The 19,111-nt window shown below is 38.9% G+C and overlaps 4 protein-coding genes across 6 annotated transcripts; 1 reads left to right on the top strand and 3 right to left on the bottom strand.

Moving 5' to 3' along the window:
• LOC111457438 (S-adenosylmethionine decarboxylase proenzyme 4-like) lies at window positions 1–1,321 on the bottom strand. Its single transcript, XM_023099636.1, has one exon. The coding sequence runs from the start codon at window positions 1,276–1,278 to the stop codon at window positions 256–258; it is 1,023 nt and encodes a 340-aa protein (XP_022955404.1). The 5' UTR covers window positions 1,279–1,321; the 3' UTR covers window positions 1–255.
• Window positions 1,322–5,310: 3,989 nt separating this feature from the next.
• LOC111457437 (BSD domain-containing protein 1-like) lies at window positions 5,311–8,291 on the top strand. Of its 2 annotated transcripts, XM_023099635.1 has the most exons (6): window positions 5,311–6,573; window positions 6,684–6,755; window positions 7,073–7,158; window positions 7,269–7,751; window positions 7,895–7,989; window positions 8,184–8,291. In XM_023099635.1, exon 1 carries the CDS (start codon window positions 5,375–5,377, stop codon window positions 6,521–6,523), a length of 1,149 nt encoding a protein of 382 aa, XP_022955403.1. In that variant the 5' UTR covers window positions 5,311–5,374; the 3' UTR covers window positions 6,524–6,573; window positions 6,684–6,755; window positions 7,073–7,158; window positions 7,269–7,751; window positions 7,895–7,989; window positions 8,184–8,291. The 2 variants fall into 2 exon arrangements, with proteins under 2 accessions (XP_022955403.1, XP_022955402.1); XM_023099634.1 differs by having other exon boundaries at window positions 6,684–7,158.
• Window positions 8,268–12,494, bottom strand: LOC111457435 (glutamine synthetase leaf isozyme, chloroplastic-like). 2 transcript variants are annotated; one of them, XM_023099631.1, is made up of 14 exons: window positions 12,279–12,494; window positions 11,653–11,919; window positions 11,329–11,368; window positions 11,126–11,229; window positions 10,983–11,031; window positions 10,522–10,628; window positions 9,920–10,007; window positions 9,690–9,818; window positions 9,518–9,592; window positions 9,319–9,372; window positions 9,201–9,238; window positions 8,965–9,124; window positions 8,817–8,877; window positions 8,268–8,679 (listed from the first exon to the last, which is right to left on the bottom strand). In XM_023099631.1, the coding sequence occupies exons 2-14, from the start codon at window positions 11,904–11,906 to the stop codon at window positions 8,540–8,542; spliced, it is 1,299 nt and encodes a 432-aa protein (XP_022955399.1). In that variant the 5' UTR covers window positions 11,907–11,919; window positions 12,279–12,494; the 3' UTR covers window positions 8,268–8,539. The 2 variants fall into 2 exon arrangements, with proteins under 2 accessions (XP_022955399.1, XP_022955397.1); XM_023099629.1 differs by having other exon boundaries at window positions 12,257–12,492.
• A 1,205-nt stretch (window positions 12,495–13,699) lies between these two features.
• On the bottom strand, window positions 13,700–16,757 carry LOC111457996. The gene is made up of 2 exons (XM_023100475.1): window positions 14,709–16,757; window positions 13,700–14,190 (listed from the first exon to the last, which is right to left on the bottom strand). Exons 1-2 carry the CDS (start codon window positions 16,755–16,757, stop codon window positions 13,765–13,767), a joined length of 2,475 nt encoding a protein of 824 aa, XP_022956243.1. The 3' UTR covers window positions 13,700–13,764.
• Between the last annotated feature and the right edge of the window lie 2,354 nt (window positions 16,758–19,111).

Below are 19,111 nucleotides of genomic sequence, written 5' to 3'. Positions count from 1 at the left end.
TTAAATAGTAATAGACAATAGCGAGGTGAAAAAAAAAACAAAAAGAATGAGGAAAATTCCACGTAAGCTAAGTATGGACGACCCTCTCTCTCCCAGCTGGAAAATTTTAGGCGTCATCCAGCCGTTCATCACGATGATGATCAGCGTATTAGATTCCGCCAGCGTACTACCACGTCATCATATTTCCACGTAAGTAAAACCCAGATGTTCACTTTATCCAATCATCACCTTGCATGTCACCGCCACGTCAGCGGACTATTTCCTGCGAGCCGTGAAGGTTTGAAACACTACACTTCCGGCAGCCGGAAAATCGTCGACGGCACAACTCCGGCACTTAAATCCAAGCGGATCGAGAGCGGCGGCGATGCATGTCCAGACCTCATGGCCGGCGCCGGTGGTAGCCACGGACATCGACGCCGGCCGGAAAATCTGCACGACCTTCTTCAACGTACGAACTAAATCATCCGGGTCATCGTAAACCGACCCGACACACTCAAAACTCGCGTAACTAAACCCATCCTCCGGCGTCACATGAATCGTCGAATACCGGTCCCCGTCGATCCCGTTCATCGAATACCCACAAGGAAAAAACGAAAATTCACAAATCAAACCGCTTGGATTAATGTCTCCAATTCCAGTCAAATGGGTCATCTCCTTTCCGGCCGAATTCCCTGTTTTTCCTTCGCCGGGCCGGCAGTAGAATTTCCGGGCAAGAATCCGGTCGAGCTCCGTCATACAAATTTCAACGGTGTAGAGAAACTCCGGGTTTGGGTGGAGGAAAACGGCATCATCGGCGGCGGAGAACACGTGCCAGGAATGCGACGGGAGATTTGAAGGGATAACAGAGGCTTTCCGGTAACGGAGGTTTTTGGGGAGTGATTCTTCTAAGTAACGGAGTTCTTCTTTGAAGCTCGAATGGGGAAAGGGTTGAGATTTGGGGAAAATGAAATTGCCTCTGGTGTAACGACAAGAACAGAGTGTGAGACCAAGATTGCGAGCTTGATTAAGGAAAGGGAAAATGGATTTGAGGAGCTGAGTGGTGCCGCAGGTTTTGATGATGATTTTTGTCGGATAGATAAAGAGGCTTGATTCCGACAGAACGTAGGCGTCGAAGAAGTGGTTTCCGACGGAGGAGACGATCAAGCAGTGGACGGTTCGGAGGATTTGTTCGAGGGAATTCGAGTCGATTTGGCGGAGACCCATGTGGATAATTGGTTCATCGCCGGTGAAATGAAGCTCAAGGCGCTTTTCGAAGCCTTCGAAACCAGAATCCGCCATTGATGAAGAACAGGATTTACAGTAGAACAGAGGATTGGAGTGAGAGTGGATGAAAGGGGATGAGATTTATAAGTGGATGGGTTAGAGAGAGAAAAGAGAGAGAGGGAAGCTGGTGAGGCAACAAAGAGTCATAATTAAGTCTCTGCTTTTGAAATCTTTCGAAACAGAGCATGTTTGGTAGATATTATTCAACTCAATAGCCTGGTTTTAAAAATGTTGAGAGGACCATATCTAAAGAGGACCATATCTTCTGGCGGTGGATTTGAACTGTTATAGTTAGATGTATAGCGGACGATGTGCCCGCGAAGAAGCTGAGCTTTAAAGGGAGTAGACATGAGACGTTGTGCCAGCAAAGATGTTGGGCCTTGAAAGAGGATGGATTGGAGGGTCCCATATCGATTGTAGAAGGGAACGAGTGCCAGCAAGAACGTTGGCACAAAGGGGTGGATTGAGAGGTCCCACATCGATTGAAGAAAGGAACTAGTGTCTACGAGGATGCTATGCCTCTAAAGTGGAGTGGATTGTGAGATCCTACATTTGTTGGGAGGAGAAAGAAGCATTATTTATGCGTTTCAAAAACCTTGAGGGAAAGGGTAAAGAGAATAATATCGGGTAGCGGTGCATTATCGGTTAAAGAAGGCATAAAAGAACAAACTTCATGATTTTTTGGTTAATTATCCTTCTTTTTTTAGTTTCTCGAACAAGAATTTTACTTTTTTATTCTTTAGGAGTTTCACCATAATAGATTAATGATATGGATCGAGACAAGATGATGAGGAATAGCTTGGAATTGAGACATTTAGATTATTGAGAAACAGCACGACAGCTTCCCAAGCTTTGGACACAATCATAGGCTACGAAACTAGACGCTCTCGATTTCTCGACATGTTGGCAATTATTAAGATTGATCAATCCCTTTGCAATGTTTAACTGAGTGTTATGTATCAAATAGTAAAAAAACGGAGCAACCGGTACTCATAGTGTTTTTTTTTTATCAGAAAATGGAAAGTTAGATCAAGAAGGCGATGCATCATTTTGAAGAGTGTATGTAGTTTCACTTTCATGGCGGAGGGCCAATGTAGTACGGATAACAAAATGTGAACTCGTGACAATCTGTACCCAAAACGAACGAGCTACGAAAATCCAACTTAATGTAGTTGAACTCTCACGTCGATAAAATCATTGTTACTGTAACCGTCAAAACCCACCGCTAGCAAATATTATCTGTTTTGACCCGTTACGTATCCCTCATGAGTTTTAAAACGTGTCTATTAAAGAAATGTTTCCACATGCTTATAAGAAATGTCTCGTTCCACTCTCCAACTAACGGGGATCTCACATTCCACTTCCTTGGGGGGCCCAGCATCCTCGCTAGCACACGGTCCAGTGACAGTGACTAGTTCTGATATCATTTGTAACAGCTCAAGCCCACCGCTAGCAGATATTGTCCACTTTGGTCTATTACGTATCACCACCAGTCTCTCACAATTTTTTAAAACGCGTCTATTAGGGATAGGTTGTCACACCCTTATAAAGAATGCTCGGTTCCATTTCTAATTGATGTGGGATCTCACAGTTACAATTAGGATCGTAGAAAACCGAGAATGTTGATGATGGTGGTGGAGGAGGAAGAGGGTGGACATGATTGAAACAGATAGGTAATAAGAGACAGAGAATGCAGAAAGTGGGTGATAAAAGGGTTAAAGAAAGGGAGATAGAATGATGAAAGTAGAAGAGTTGGGAAGAAAAAGGTTATGGAGAGTGTATGAAGAAGAAGGGTATGTGGGTGGCACAGGCAACACCACATTATGACCACCATCCCACCTCTTCTTCTTGCTGTCTCGTGCTTTGTCCAACACGCTTTGATGCCTAAATTAGTGTCGAGCTACGTGCGGTCATATTGCATATCCTATATTCGAGAGTCGACTCCTTTACTGATACCTAATCCGCTTGATACGGTTGTCAAACCCATATGACGGGACACTGGTGGTATCAGATGCTTCTTTTACCCTTTTGAGTAAACGACGTAGAACCCAATTTGACTTTACAGTCTCCGAAGTCCCGTTTCCATTTCGAGACGCTTGATCTTAGTGGGTCTAGTGGTATCGGGTCAAGTTAATTATCGCAATAACGTGTCACTAATACACTACACATTCTTTCTCATCATTCAGCGCCACCGCAGTGCCCTCCAACAGCCACCGGCGACGGCGGAATTGTGGGCTTTCTTGGCTTCCTAGTACGGCTTCTTTCAATTTTCCGACATGTCGGCCCCGTAAAGCCTTCCCATGTGCGACACTTGGATTTGTGGGCAAAACTGTTCCTCTTCAGCCGCCACACATGGCTTGCACGCCTACCTTTGCATATTTGTAATCTAATCATGTTTTTCCTTTTTCCTTTTTTTTTTAAATAATATTTCTTTTAATCAATCTTATTATATTTTAATATAACACACAATAATCAATATTTATTACTATTTATTTTTAAAATGATAGTGACGGTAACAAGACAACCTCATACTTTAAAAAGACAAAATGGGTGTCGCAAGAATTTCTCGTCGACCGCTATTAAAGAAAGTAATGATGTTCAGAGGACATATCGGGCAGTCGTTCCAAGCACAACCGTCCATAAAGTCTTTTGAAATAGATATTTTTACCGACTTCACAAGAAGTCAGAGTTGTGAAGAGAGCTGTAGACGAAGATGCTGTAAATGAGGTAAAGATTTATGAAGGATTAAAATGATTACGGTGAGTTATAAAAATATAAAATCTCCAAAATAATAATATAATATTAAAATACATATTTCGGGTTAGCACTAATAAGCAAAAATGAGTGGCGATTTAGCATGCCCAAAAAATTGCCTCGATAAAAATTGACCTCCACCACCTAAAATTCCCCATTATTTGTAACAATTCAATGTAATGGGTTGGTGGCCATAACAAATAGCCCTGTCCAAAATAATAATATTTATTTCTTTAAATTTAATAAATTCTTTAAACGTTTGAAGAAAAATAAAGTCGGACTCTCTTTGTAAAGATTTTATTTTGGATCATATTCATCGATGTGGTTGTGCTTGATTTGTTCCATTCAGCTACCGATAGCTAGAAGTTGGGTCGTTTTTCACTTTTGGTTAATCATCTTTCCAAATTTTGACTTTTATACTACTCGTTGGTACCGTACATGTGCAATAGAGACTATGGTCGAATATAAATAATATAAACTATTTTATTATTATTATTATTATTATTATTATGGAACAAGTAATCAAATTATTAAAAAAAAAAATTGGTTAATATAGCTGACTTTTCTTTTTCAATAAATAAAATTTTCAACAAATTCAATTTATTTTAAATAAAAATATAAAAAATTAATTTTTCCCTCATATTTTTATTTTCTTAATATAATTGTAAATATTTCTAAATTTATAGAGATGGGCCGACTAGGCCCATGGTAAGAGATGGACCTTGAACCATGCCACCGAATTTTATAAATTTAGTATAATTAGAAAAAAAAAAAAAAATATATATATATATATATATTATTACAAAAGTAATTATGAATAACGTAAAAAAATTAGTACGAGTTAATTTTAAATTATTTCAAATTTAAAATATTAATAAAAAAATTTTGATTTACATAATAGAATACGTAATATTATTTTAAAAACTAATTATTTGATATTAGACTTGTAATTATTCAATTAAAATGAAGAAAAAAATTATAGGAAATTAATAATTTATTTAAGAAAGAAATAATAATAATAAATCTATCTTAAACCAAATTTCATTATTAAAATTTTATTTTAAGAAAAATATAAGGTTAATTTGAAATTTAAATAAAAACAATAAAACTAATTCGTTTAGTTTTAATGGCTAACATAAATTAATCTAACTAAATTAACTAATAAACTGAAACTAATTTTTGTTAAAATTATTTCCTTTTAATTTTTTAAAAATCCATTTAAATAAATTGCCTCCACCGGAATTTTTTTTAAAAATAAATACTTGTTATTACACTTTTGCCCTCCCCTACTTTTTCCCAGGAAACTCTGTAAGTTTTGAAGGCTCGCATTTCTGTAGTCACCTGTTCAATTTGCTCAATGGATCTCTTTTCCGTCTACCCCGGCGGCGACAGAGCGTCGGAACGGTCTGATTCTGAGGAGGAACATGACGGCGGCGGTTCAGTTTCTAATATCTCCAATCCGAGTACTAGTTGGAGCTTTGGTGGCCTCATTAAGACTCTCGCGACTAAGTCGGAATCTGTAATTTCGAACTACCGCCGTGATCTTGAGGAATTAGGATCCGGTTTGAGGAAGGAGACGTCGGTGATCCGCGAAGTCGCATCGCGTGCTGTGAAGGACCTTCCGACGACGCTTGATGTCGGCGCGTCTGTTGTGCAGGAGTCGCTGGAGTCGGTCGGCGAAGCTATAGACGATATCGGAAGTGCCGTCTGGAAATCGACGTCGAAGATTATCTCACATGGTAGGGAAACGTTTTTAGCTTCTGATCTTGTTTCTGAAAAGCATGAAAATAGCAGCGATGTTGTTTTTTCGTTAAAGCAATTAGGAAGTAGCACGACTAGAAAACTCGAATTCAAACAGTATAATAGGTTCAATACGCAATTGATTGCGGTTCAGCGTGACCTAAATACATATTTGGAGGAACCTAAGGATTTAGAGAATTACAAGAATTGGAAATTAGGTTTCGTATTGGAAGACAAGGAAGAGGAAATTGATAATCTGGTTAAAGAGAGTGATGATGTTCGGGAGACATATCGGACGGTGGTTCCATGCACAATCGTCCATGAGGTGTTTTGGAGTAGGTATTTTTACAGGCTTCACAAGCTAAAGCAAGCAGAAGAAGCCAGAGTTAAGCTTGTGAAGAGCGCCATTTCTGCAGAAGATGAGGACGATTTGAGTTGGGATGTAGACGAAGATGATGTAAAGGAAGGAAATATTGAATCCAGTGGAACTCTGAGTACTGAGAAGAGAAATAGTAACAGTTCAGAGAGTGCCAAAACAGGAGACAGTGGTGATTCCTGCAAAGACGGTGACATTTCAATCATTTCCAGTCAGCTTGGGGAAGAAGATGAACTTGGATGGGACGAAATTGAAGACATTGGAATCATTGAGGAGGCCAGAGGCAACGATGAACAAAGAATTGGTTTGCACAAGCGGTTAATTATGGCAGAGGAAGAGGAGGATCTGAGTTGGGAAATTGAGGATGAAGATGAACCTGCTAAAGCGTGAAGAAACAACACAGTTTTATTCAACTTCCAGTTCATAGAATCCATGATTTTGTGAGTACAGTGTTTTGTTTTGTTGATAAAGCATATTGTTCATATCTCATTGTCCTTTGACATCTATAAGTTGGCTTCTTTATTTACCTCATTCTGGGTTTTGTTTGCAGATCACATTCACTTGGAAGTTGACAATTTCTCTTGCATCGAACAGTGGGTGTCATCTGTTTGCATCAGCTGAGGTATTGGGTATCTTGAAAACTAATGTAAATTTGTACGATCAAACAAAAACGTTTACAAAAGAAATGGTAGCTTTGTTCAGATAGAGTAAAGAGACAAATGGCTGGGAGGAAAGGGAGAGGTTGTAAAATTGGTTAACAATCCATACAAAGAAGGTTTTGTAAGTTATGAACTTATTGGTTAAATATTCTTGATCTTTTTTAAAATAGGGTTGGGATGAATTCTAACATTATTTTCGAGTTAATTGAGTGGTAAAAAAAAAAATTAAATTTACAAACCAACTTTTTGGTTTTCATTGATGACCAAATGTACCCACCAGATTTTCATCCCAAGAGGAGTGGCTATGGCGGCTGAAATCGCTTTCCCACTCTGGAGATTCCCAACCCAGGTGAAAATGAGCTCAATGTACGTCCTCGTTTAGCTCTAATCTTCCTTGCAAGAACCAATCCACAGCATTCTTTGATATCAATTATACCAATCTACGGATTAGCGACGACTTTTCTTTCCATTTGCAGGCGAAGAAGAGTTAAGTTTCAGAGCGATAAGAATTCGTAGGGTTTGTAAATGGAGGAACCGCTTCGCGCCATTGCTCAAACATTTCAGAGTGGATCGGTGGATCGGCAGTGGCAGTCTGGCAGAGATGACGACAAAGACGACGAAGATGCTATAATCAACCACCGTTGTTCATGATTGACACTCTTTTAGCCCTTGGATCCAGACGCCAACCAGATCGCTACGGTGTCCGAGCCTGTGACGTAGTGTCGTGATTGATTGTTGGCCTAGCGCATGGTCAAGCCCTAAGGGGCGAAGGTTGAAGAAGGTAAGGAGCGTAGCCGGACGGAGAGGGAGACAAATCGGCCGTTAACGGCGCTACCTAGGGTCAAAATGTAAGCATAAGAAATCTCCGGGAACGGCGTCTTTGCAATCTCGCAACTCTCTGGTTCTCTCTCTTCATTGATGGACAAGCTTTTGGGCGCTAACTTGACACATCTCACCAGGTAATTTGAGAGACGGGGAATTTTTTTTTGTTCGATTCTTCTTCTTGAATTTGCTCGTTGTCTGAAGATCTGTGATTCTTCTGTGGCTTTTTTTTTTAAGGATTTTGTCAATTCTTCTGTTTGTGATGCATCTTCTTCATTAGGAAAATGGTGGAGTTCTGTTTCGTTATTTGAGATTGATCCCTTGGGAATATGCTAATAGAAGAATGGTACTCCTGAGCTCACATACTGCAAGCTTGTAAGCATTTTTTTCTCTCTTACCAAGTAATTCATCTATCTGGAACTATCTGTTCTTGTCTATGCTTGCTCTATGTAGAGCTTTAAATTCAGTACAAGCATCGTTATCCAAAGAATCTGGTCTGAAATTGCAAGTTTACAACCTTGGAAGTTCATTGCTTTGTTGTTTTTATTTGAACCTGTTGTCGTATTTAGATCGTGACTGAATCCATCCGAAAACAAGAAGAATGTATGCATAAATTCAGAATCAGATGATAACTGATCAAGGGGCACTGTCTGAATCCAATTGAACAAGCATTCAAATAAAATGAACATCTGCATCATATTCAATCAGAAACAAGCCATACCATCTACAAAGTAAATAGATGAAGATTTTTTTGTTGCTTCAAAAGCTTTTTTTTTTTTTTTTTTTGACTGGAAGACTTCAAGACCTTTATTTACAAAAGGTCTTCTCTGCATTATCTAACAGAATGAGGGAAATTCTTCTGCAGGTTTTGGTAAATTTATCAACTTAGAACTTTGCCCACAAGACCAAATATGAGTCATTGGCTCTAGACCTTCAATGACAGTTTCTGAGCAGCCAGTGCCTCGGCTTCAAGTGTTGGCTCCCACAGTAAGGTTGTTTCGGCCAGCAGTGAGGTCACGACGTACGGGTCCATGTTTGAAGCAGGACGTCGGTCTTCCAAATAACCTATTCCATGATAACATCACAAGAACAGAGTAAAATCAATGAATTTTGGCTTTCCTGCATACTCAAGGACAAAGCTAAGGCCTAAAATCACTTGGAAGGAGAACTTCTTTCTCTTCATGTAATGAGGTAACAAATACCTTTCCCTTGCTTCTCAGTGTCACGACCCACACGGATCGAACAGCCACGGTTAGCCACTCCCTGCAGTTGAAATTTTCAACAGAACTTCAAACATGTCCCAAATATTACTGTTCAGTACAAACAAGTGTAGAAGATCTTAGTACATACCCAGGAAAAGGTGTTGATACTTGCTGTTTCGTGCTTTCCTGTCAACCTTCTCTCATTCCCTTCTCCATAGGCACTGATATGCTCATTGTGTCGAAGAGACAGATTCAGAATCGCCTTCTTTATGACGTCGAAGCCTCCTTCCTCCCTCATACTCTTTGTGCTGTATAAGAACGGATCTGCCGTTAATTATATGAATGTTGCATTGTTCTTCAATGAAAGAGAACGCATCCAATTACCTGTAATTGGTGTGGCATCCAGCTCCATTCCAGTCACCCTGCCAATGAAGATGAATCAGACAAGTCCATTTGACCAGTGAATATCAAGAATAAATAGTACCTAAGTTAACCAAGCTACCTCAATTGGTTTTGGATCAAGTGTGAGAACTACCCCGGCTTGCTCAGTGATCCTCTGTCAAGACAAGAAGAAAACAGGAGTCCATATACTAATAAGCATCAACAAACACTTGAAAGGAAAGAAGTTTGGACTCTCCAAGGTTCTGTTTAACCATCTACTATAGACTATACAGACTCAAGGGTAAACAGGGATGATTTACCTCAAGAATGTATCTAGAACACCAAATGTGATCTCCAGCTTCGATCCCGACGCTAGGACCAACTTGATACTCCCACTGCATGGAAATTATAGCAAGTTTAATGGATTACATGAATTGCAATATAGCAGCTTTATGTTTATAGTTGAAGACATAAGTGAGAATGAGAGAGAACCTGGCCAGGCATGACTTCTCCATTGGTGCCACTAATGTTGATTCCGGCATATAAACAAGCCTTGTAGTGGGCATCTGATATGTCTCGGCCAAACGACTTATCAGCTCCAACACCACAATAATAAGGGCCCTATCATGAACAAGAATTCGTTGCAGATGAAGTTGATGTGATAGATTGTATTATGATGCACGGTACTGAAACTGTAAAGATGATATCAAAAGAATTCCAACCTGAGGACCAGGATAAGCTCCAACTGGCCAACCTAAAGGCCACTTCACATTTGTTTGAAGTAAGGTGTACTCTTGCTCTATACCATACCTGAATTACAATGGTTTCAGTATTCTGCACTGGATAAGTACACCAAAAGACGAAAAGAAAATCATGTTCATGTAACAACCCAACCTCACTTCTGACAGATATTGTCCTCTTTTGACTTTCTCTTTGACTTTCCCTCGAGATTTGTATAAAATGTGTATGCTAGGGAGAGGTTTCCACACCCTTATAAAGAATGTTTGGTTCCCTCTCTAATCGATGTAGGATCTCACAATCCACCCCTTCGGGGCCTAACAAACGACCATCTTAGAAGGATGGCAAACAGGTCATCTCTTAACTACAAACACGCATTTCCATTAGAAGATCATGGGACTTGAAATGGGACTCGAAATTGTAGTAGGATGAGAAAACTGGATAGAAATGGGATAAACATCAGAAAATACAAGAGACTAGAAACAAGTAATCAACCATGAAGGATTGCTATAATCAGTTATGTAAAGTTAAATATTGCTTTTCATTAAGTACTGCAAAGAGTACTCGACTTAATCGGAGAACTAACCAGGGAATTTCATCCACAACCTTCTTGTTGCTGAAAATCTCAGCAGCTCTGTGGCGTTTGTTTGTAGGGATGGGCTCACCAGCTGGTGTGTATGCATCACAAATAACCTTTATTGGATGACAAGAACGTACATATGTCAGATATATAATATTGAAACAAACTTCGATCAATGAGCATGGAGATTAGATGTAACCGCCCAAGCCTACCGTTAGTAGATATTGACTATTGACTTCCCTGGACTTTTTCTTTCGGCCTTCCCCTCAAAGTTTTAAAAAAACGTCTACTATGGAGAGAGTCTAGCTCTACTCTAACCAGTGCCTCGCACCGTTCGGTGACTGACTCGGGTACATTTGTGGACGCATTTTAAAAACCTTGAAGGAAAGCCCGAAAGGAAAAACTCAAAGAAGACAATATCTACTAGTAGTGAGTTTAGGCTGCTCTTTAAACCTTGTGTCACTCACCAAAATGTTGTTGCCCCCACGAAATGGATCCTTGAAAATTGCTTGAGGACTGGATATAAAAATGATAAGTTCATGATAGTCAAATGAAGGTACTAACTGTTATATGATGAAGAAGTAATTATTTGATGTCTTAGAGATCATACTATAGAATGACTTCACTGTCTTCTCCAGGTGCTTGTCCAGTACTAGATCCATCATAGTTCCACTTTGGTAACTCAGATGGATGTTCAACAGGCTTCGATATGGTCTGATAATATCGAATCACGAACAAAACGTAATAAGAACAACAAAGGTCGATTGAAGTGTTAGATTTTTACTGTTTAATCAGAACGAGGAGACATCATACCCTTGACTTACTACGCAAATCAATGCCAGATCCTCCAATCCTATATCAGAAGCGAAACAACAAAGGTTAAGATTTTATTCATCGTTAAAAGGAAAAATAGTTTTCACCGCCCAAGCCCATCGTTAGCAGAGATTGTCTTCTTTGGACTTTTTCTTTCGAGTTTCCCCTCAAAGTTTTTAAAACGCATCTACTAAGGAGAAGTTTCCACACATTTATAAAGATTGTTTCGTTTTCCTCTCCAACCAACGTAGAACCTCACATAAAACATTCTAATCTGCAGTGTGACAAGTTAAATACATGATAAGCAAAGAAGACGAGATATACCAGATATACTCAGCAATAATCTTGTCGGTATAAGGAGTAACGTCGAGATTAAGCAGCTCTTCCATCCTGTTGATAGTGCTGCCATCAGATTTGAGAGCCAAGACTCTGAACTTTGCAGAGCTCTTCACTGCAACTTTACTGCTCTGCTTCAGAAGCAAAGAACTCCACATCTTAGGGGTAATGGAGCTTGCACTCATAGAAGTCTGCTTAGTTCTCAGCTGCCATTGAACGGATGGAGCTAAAATTTGAGCCATTGTTTGCACCTAGCTGAAAAGAGAGCACTCAAAGATCAAAATCTTCAAACAAACCTAAAATTTCAGCATAATCCTTATCAAAAGTGAAGATCCATCCTCAAAAGATGAACATCCTTCTCAGTTCATCCTCCAAATGTTCATAGTTCATAACTCCACAGTCAATGAAATGAAAGACCTAAACACTGCAAAGTCATCTGTTCATTTGATTCATTCAGACGATTCCAAGAACAAAGCAACAGTCGACAAATAGTATCAGAAGAAAAAACGGATCGGACTGTAAAACGAGGCCACATTCGCCAGAATCCACAACAAAACCACAAATCCAGATAGTGAAAACACCAAAAACTTACCGGAAAACAGCCGGAGAGCGGCCGGAAAACACAGACCAGGAACTGAGTTTCACCGATAATGGAGGAATGCAGAGTAGAGATAGAGATTCCTTGTGGCTGGTGTTAAAATGGAGGCGAAGATCCTATTGAATCGCATTTGTTGGCTTTTGGCAAGCGGATAGAGCCGCGGGATGAATGGAGGAAATCGAGTTTTCGCAATCGAGAGATAAAAGGTACTTCAAACGTTTTCTCGTTGAATATTGAAGAATCCTGCTTGATTTTGACTGATTTAAGCATTAAATTACTCCTAATAAGCTTTTAACGGCTGAAAACTATATGAGTTGGAGAGAATCTTATGAACTCGATAAACTAATCCTTTACATAATTTAATTTAGTTTCAACTTTTCTACTTCTTTGTTTATTGTTTGTTTCAATTTGATCCATTGATTCATATGGTGGTTGATTAAAATATGTTTGAGGGAGGTGGAGAATCACAAATTATTTTAATATTTATTTCTCCTTAAATTCATGAATTTCTACCATTTCTAAATTCTTAAATACAAATTAAATATATATATATATATTTTAATATTTAACCATTTAAACACTTTAATTATAATTTTAGTCTCTCAACTTTTAATTTTAAATTTATATTTATTAAAATTTAAATTTTTTTTTATGTTTTATAGAATCTTAAATTTTTAATTCTATATTTTATAAATACCATTGGAGATAGTATTCCTTACCTATAAACTTATGATCATTCTTAAATTAGGCAACGTGGGACTCACTCCTAATAATCTTCAACAATCCTTCACTCGAACAAAGTACACTATAAGCCTCAAAAGCCTCCCTTGAGGCTCGACTCCTTTCCTTGGAGTCCTCGAACAAAGTACACCTTTTGTTTGACACTTTAGTCACTTTTGACAACACCGAATTCTAGGAGGCTTATAAAGCTCTCGAATAACCTCCCCTTAATCGAGGCTCGACTCCTTTCTCTGGAGCTCTCGAACAAAGTACACCCTTTATTCGACACTTTAGTCACTTTTGACTACGCCGGATTCTATTGGCATGACTCTAATACCATGTTAGGAATCACGACTCTCCAGAATGGTATGATATTGTTCACTTTGAGTATAAGATCTCATGGTTTTGCTTTGTGCTTTTCGAAAAGGCCTCATACCAACAGTAATCCTTACTTACAAGCCCATGATCATTCCCTAAATTAGCTGATGTGTGACTAGCTCCCAATAATCCTCAACATTTTACTCTTCAATTTTCAAACATCACCTTACGGTCAGTTTTTTCATATTTATTTTAATGGAAAAGATATTTCTTTAAAATAATTTCGAAATTCAAGAATAAAAATGAAACTTTTTTCAAAAGCGTATAAACATAATTGAAACATATTCATATGTTTAGATATTTTTGTATAATTTAATTCGGTTTTTTTTTTTTTTTTTAAAGAAAGAATTATGGAGAGAATTTATGGCGCCAATTAACGCCATTTTCCAGATGAACGGTGCGAATCACCATCTTCCCAAGAGGCCCAATGCGGTTTCAGCGAGCGAATGCATCGTGATGCGGTGGCGGCTCAGCCCGACGGTGCCGGAGAAGATGTTGAAGCTTTCAAGCTCCGAAGTGGTTTCCAAGACGGCCTCCAGTTGCTTCGCCATCCCTAATTCCTCGAAGAAATGTATGTTCTCTGTTTTTTCCCTCATCATCCAAATCGCCATTTCTATTACGAATCGCCGAATCTGCGGCGTTTTAGTTGGTGGATTTTTATGCCTCTTTAGAATCTGGACCAATGTCGCCGCCAATTCGGCCTGCGTCGTGCCGGCCCTCTCGAATGTGATGGCGGCTTCGTAGGATGTTGTGAATTTCAAAATTTGTGCTGATAGTCCGATCATTACTTCCTGTAGTTTCTGTTCTTCTGATTTGATTGCCCGAACCACCTGAAATGGAAGATAAGGATTGAGATAAGGATGAAACAGAAGCTAAATTCAGATTAACGCGCTATGATAAACAGTAAATTATATCTAGAAATGCCCTTATATGTGACTAATTTCATGCTTTTGAATCTAGTTTTTCAAATCATAATCTATAAGCCAGATATAATTTACACAAATTAAGATGCAAACAAAAAAACTTTACATCCCCTAGAGATAACCTAAAACCTTGATATGGATTATATGAACAAATCTAGGTGTAATAATCACTTGAATGGTGTAAAAATTTCTTTTCTGTATAAACCAATTCTGAAGATGTAAAGTTCTTCTGAATCAAAGGAAAAAGTATCAGTCAACTTTGTTTGTATGTATTTATAGCAAGCTTTTAATGCAATATATGCATATGTGAAGAGAAGTATGATAATATTTGTTCTTCCTTGCACTAGTTTCATTAACTCAAGTGTCAAAGAAATGTATTTGGTTAGTATTAATAGAAAAGGAAGCGTTTGATTTTGATTACTTACTGTTGAAGCTGCAGCTGCAACTCCCCTGAGCTTGTTGAAACCTTCTGCGCCACTGTAAATGCACAGATTTCTCAATATTCGTGCAGCGTTCACGCGAAGCAACGGAATCTCCAAAGTTGATACCAGGTTTTCCAGCACCTCCAGCTTCAGAATTCGATTACAGTTGCTTTGGCTATCCAATGCAAGCATTGCCAGTGCTTCTCCAGCCGCTATCCTTGCATGGTTGTGAGTCTCCGCTATCTCTTTGTTGAAGAAAATTCTGAACAGTTCCTTTAGAATGCCACCAGTACCACCAATTCTCTCGGTTGTATCCTCGTCCAGCGCTAAACTGGTTAAGATTTCAATGCCTAGTTGCTGAAGTGATGGATGTTTATCGCCGTACCGCAGTACATCCCTGATGTTGCTGATTGTAAAAACTATCTCAGCTATCTCATTCCGGAGAAATTTTCCTGTCGTGCCTGTCGTGCTTGCCAGCATCTTCACCACTTGTAGTGATCTTTTGACTGTTTGAATCTGTGATGGCGCGACATGTTCGTCTTTCAATAGCCTTTCGTCTGCGTGAGTGAAATCTATGATTTTTGGCAGGAGGCCTCTTGTGTTTCCAATCTTACCACAGTTATCGTGGTCTCGTGCAAGTTTTTTTAGAATGACAAGTCCCAAGTGATTGAATGTCCAGAATGCATAGTTCACACGGTCGTGGATGATCTTCTTTTCGCTTATTTCATCTGCAGAAACGTGGGAGCTTCGACTGTTGTGGAGTAAAGATGATATCGACTCCATGGCGCCAGGTATCCCAGCAACTCTTAATGAATTCTGCTTTTTTCCTGCTAGTTTTGACAGTATTTCAGCTGCTGATAGCCTGATCTCTTCTTCTTGTGGGTCTTTCCAGTTCAACATCTCCACTAATCTTTCTATAACAGCAAGATTCACCCCTATCTTTTCAAGCGTGTCATCAGAAAATCTCTGGTTCATCGAAAACCGTCGAAGAATCCTCACTCCAATGAGCTGCTCATCAGGAAAACTTGAATCTAGGAGCTCCATTGCAAAAGAGACCATATCCATTTTCAGGCCATCGAAAATACTTCCGTTGACACATCTTGAATATGCGTCGTAAAAGAATCTTTTCGTTGAGATCATGCCGGAAGGACCCAATTCACATTCTTTATTCACCTTTTCCAATACCTTCCTGAAGATAACCTTCCATTCCCAGTAAGCCTTTTCTATTAAAAACAACAAAGCTTCTGCCAATGCCAAGCCATAGAAGATGCTGAGAGCAGCGCGCCTATTCCTCTTGTCCGTGTCTCCCTTTGCTATATTGCCATAGTTGTGCTTGATCAATTTCATTAGCGAGAGCACCACACAAGCTGTTGCAGATATAAGCTGAAGCCAATAGAGAAGTTTGCTGATGTTTTTTGACAGGAAAACCCATTGAGCATATGGCAAAAGAGGAACATCTGATGTGCTCCATTGCCGAGTAGGTATCTTCGACTGCTCCGACATTCCTCGGTTGCTAGCATTTGAAATTCCTCTTATATCTCGACCTCGACTTTGCTTTCCTAATGCAATAACTGACTTGAAAGTTGCTTTGATCTTTTCAACCAGGAAGTGGGAGCTGGCCCTCAGTGCCCGAAAGCTGTTTAAACCAGCATCAGCAATCGACCATGTTGCTTGGTGCTGCCATTCTAGCTCGTGACTCCGGCTGAATATTCGAGTTCCTTCAATCAACAGAATAATAGTGATGAACCAAAAATCAGTTTTATCTAATGTTATAGCAAAACCACCAAGAAGAACCACAGTTGCCCAGATGAACCCAAGAGTTCCCAGCCCTGTCGCCGCTTTCTCAAGTACCGCCAACCGGAGAGCAAAAAGCGTCAGCTTCTTCTCCGGTGCACGGACTGCAGGTTTCATTGGTGATGCAAAGTCCACATTACTACTTTCTCTCATCGTGATATTGGCCCTCGGCTCAAACATTGTATTCCCACTGCCAGTTTCTGATATCTGCAAACGAACGTCGTTCCGATCACCTGCGGGAGATTTCCCACCATCCATGTTCTTCAAGTCGATCACAAAAGCCGAAGATTTTTGTGAGATGAAACTTGAGATGCTGTTTCTGTTTGAGCTATGGATGAAGTCTGGTGATTTTATATGCAATGAAAGCTTAGTGGGCACGGCTTGTTTTGGAAATGGAAGGAGTAACGTGAAGTGGCTTCTCTTTCTGTGGATTTACTCAGAAGTTCTTGGAGTTCTTGGAGAAAAACAAACACCCTTTAACGTGGAGCAAGTAGAGACGAGTTCCTTCATCCAAAAGGTCGAGAACTTCTTAACCCTTTCTTCTATGTTTTCTGTGTGTAGATTTTGAATGCTTACTGATGAAGTCTGATCAAAGCAATTTCCTCATTCATGGTGTAATGGGTCATTCCACGTATTGACTTTTTGAGTTCATTCACAAAGCAAGTGCCTTTTTGCCAATACTACTTTTTGGAGACTTTCTAGTCTTTTTTTTTTTTTTTCGAGAATAATTTTGAAATCGTTAAAGTAATGATTACTGAGACCCACTCCTAGAAGATATTGTCTGTTTTGACCTGTTACGTATTGTCATTAGTCTCACCGTTTTAAAACGCGTCTACTAGGGAGATATTTTCACACCCTTATAAGAAATGATTCGTTCCCCTCTCCAATCGAGTGAGACCTCACAATCCACTCCTCTTGGGGCTTAGTGTGTCTAGCACACCGCTCTGTCTGATACCATTTGTAACAGTTCAAGCCCACCGCTGACAGATATTGTCCGCTTTGCGTAGCCTCATGGTTTTAAAATGTGTCTACTTGGGAAAGATTTTCACACCCTTAATAAGAAATGTTTCATTCCCCTCTCCAATCGATGTGAGACCTCACACTTACTCTTACTTTTCATGTAGAAATTCAAAATCAATTTGATTGCATGTGATTTTAAATCATTAAAAAACTTTTAACAATTTCAAAATCATGTCTTAAATCTCCTCCTAATATGAAACGGTTCATCAATATTATTTGAAGTTCCGAATTTGAAATAGACGTTTTAAAAATCGATAGACCAAAATAGAATTTAAACTCGAATTAAACCCGAACGCCTTCTCATAAACATACCCAATCCAGAAACTCTCCAACACGTCTCTATTTCAAGTTGATGAACGAATAAATCAGTTAGACCTAAAATATTGAAGAAGAAATAGTGTGGAAATAGAGTTATTTTGTGTGAAGTTAAAGGAAGAAATAAGAGCCAAGCAAAGAAGGAATTTTGAAACTGAGGCGTATCCCAAAGCCTTGGAGTACAAGCATGAAAATGCAAGCTGTGGGAAATCCCCATATTTAAGTGCGTCTCTTTAGTTTTACGTTATAAGACCCTTTTTCTAAGCACCTTACTTAACAACTTCCTCTACCCAAAACTTTGGTTCAAATCGAATCGTTATGTTCGTATAATCTTATGAGATATCTCGAGTTGTAAATAATTTTTTAAGTTTAGAAAGTTGTGAGATCTCACATCGATTGGAGAGGAGAACGAACCATTCTCTATAAGGGTGTAGAAATCTTTCCTTAAAAGATACATTTTAAAAACCTTGAAGGGAAGCTCGGAAGGAAAAATCCAAATAGAACAATATCCGTTGACGGTGGACTTAGACTGTTACAAAAGTAATGTATAAGTCTCCATCCTAGATAAGTTGATCTTTCCTTAAAAGATACATTTTAAAAACCTTGAAGGGAAGCTCGGAAGGAAAAATCCAAATAGAACAATATCCGTTGACGGTGGACTTAGACTGTTACAAAAGTAATGTATAAGTCTCCATCCTAGATAAGTTGATCTTTCCTTAAAAGATACATTTTAAAAACCTTGAAGGGAAGCTCGGAAGGAAAAATCCAAATAGAACAATATCCGTTGACGGTGGACTTAGACTGTTACAAAAGTAATGTATAAGTCTCCATCCTAGATAAGTTGATCTTTCCTTAAAAGATACATTTTAAAAACCTTGAAGGGAAGCTCGGAAGGAAAAATCCAAATAGAACAATATCCGTTGACGGTGGACTTAGACTGTTACAAAAGTAATGTATAAGTCTCCATCCTAGATAAGTTGAGGATAACGTGAATTTTTACTTTAGCTAAGATGATAGATGGGAGGTCGTAGCAACGTGACGAGATAAGGTATGAAATTTTCTCTTCATCCATGATTTCTAAAAAGTTTCACAATATAGAAGAGTAGAGATTCAAATCTGCAATCTTCTAGTTGAAGATATATATCTTAACCAGTTCCTGACTAACAAAATTTTAGTTGCTTTACCTTCGAAGATGATGTTTATTCAGTTGATTCTGTACATCAATACATGATGGGTAACAAGGAAACTACTGAATTTGGATGGAAAAAAGAAGATTT

The sequence above is a fragment of the Cucurbita moschata genome, unplaced genomic scaffold (genome assembly GCF_002738365.1).
Source record: "Cucurbita moschata cultivar Rifu unplaced genomic scaffold, Cmos_1.0 Cmo_Scf00020, whole genome shotgun sequence".
Lineage (NCBI taxonomy): Eukaryota > Viridiplantae > Streptophyta > Magnoliopsida > Cucurbitales > Cucurbitaceae > Cucurbita > Cucurbita moschata.
Note: the sequence above shows the minus strand (reverse complement) of the source record. Positions and strands in the feature narration are given on the sequence as shown.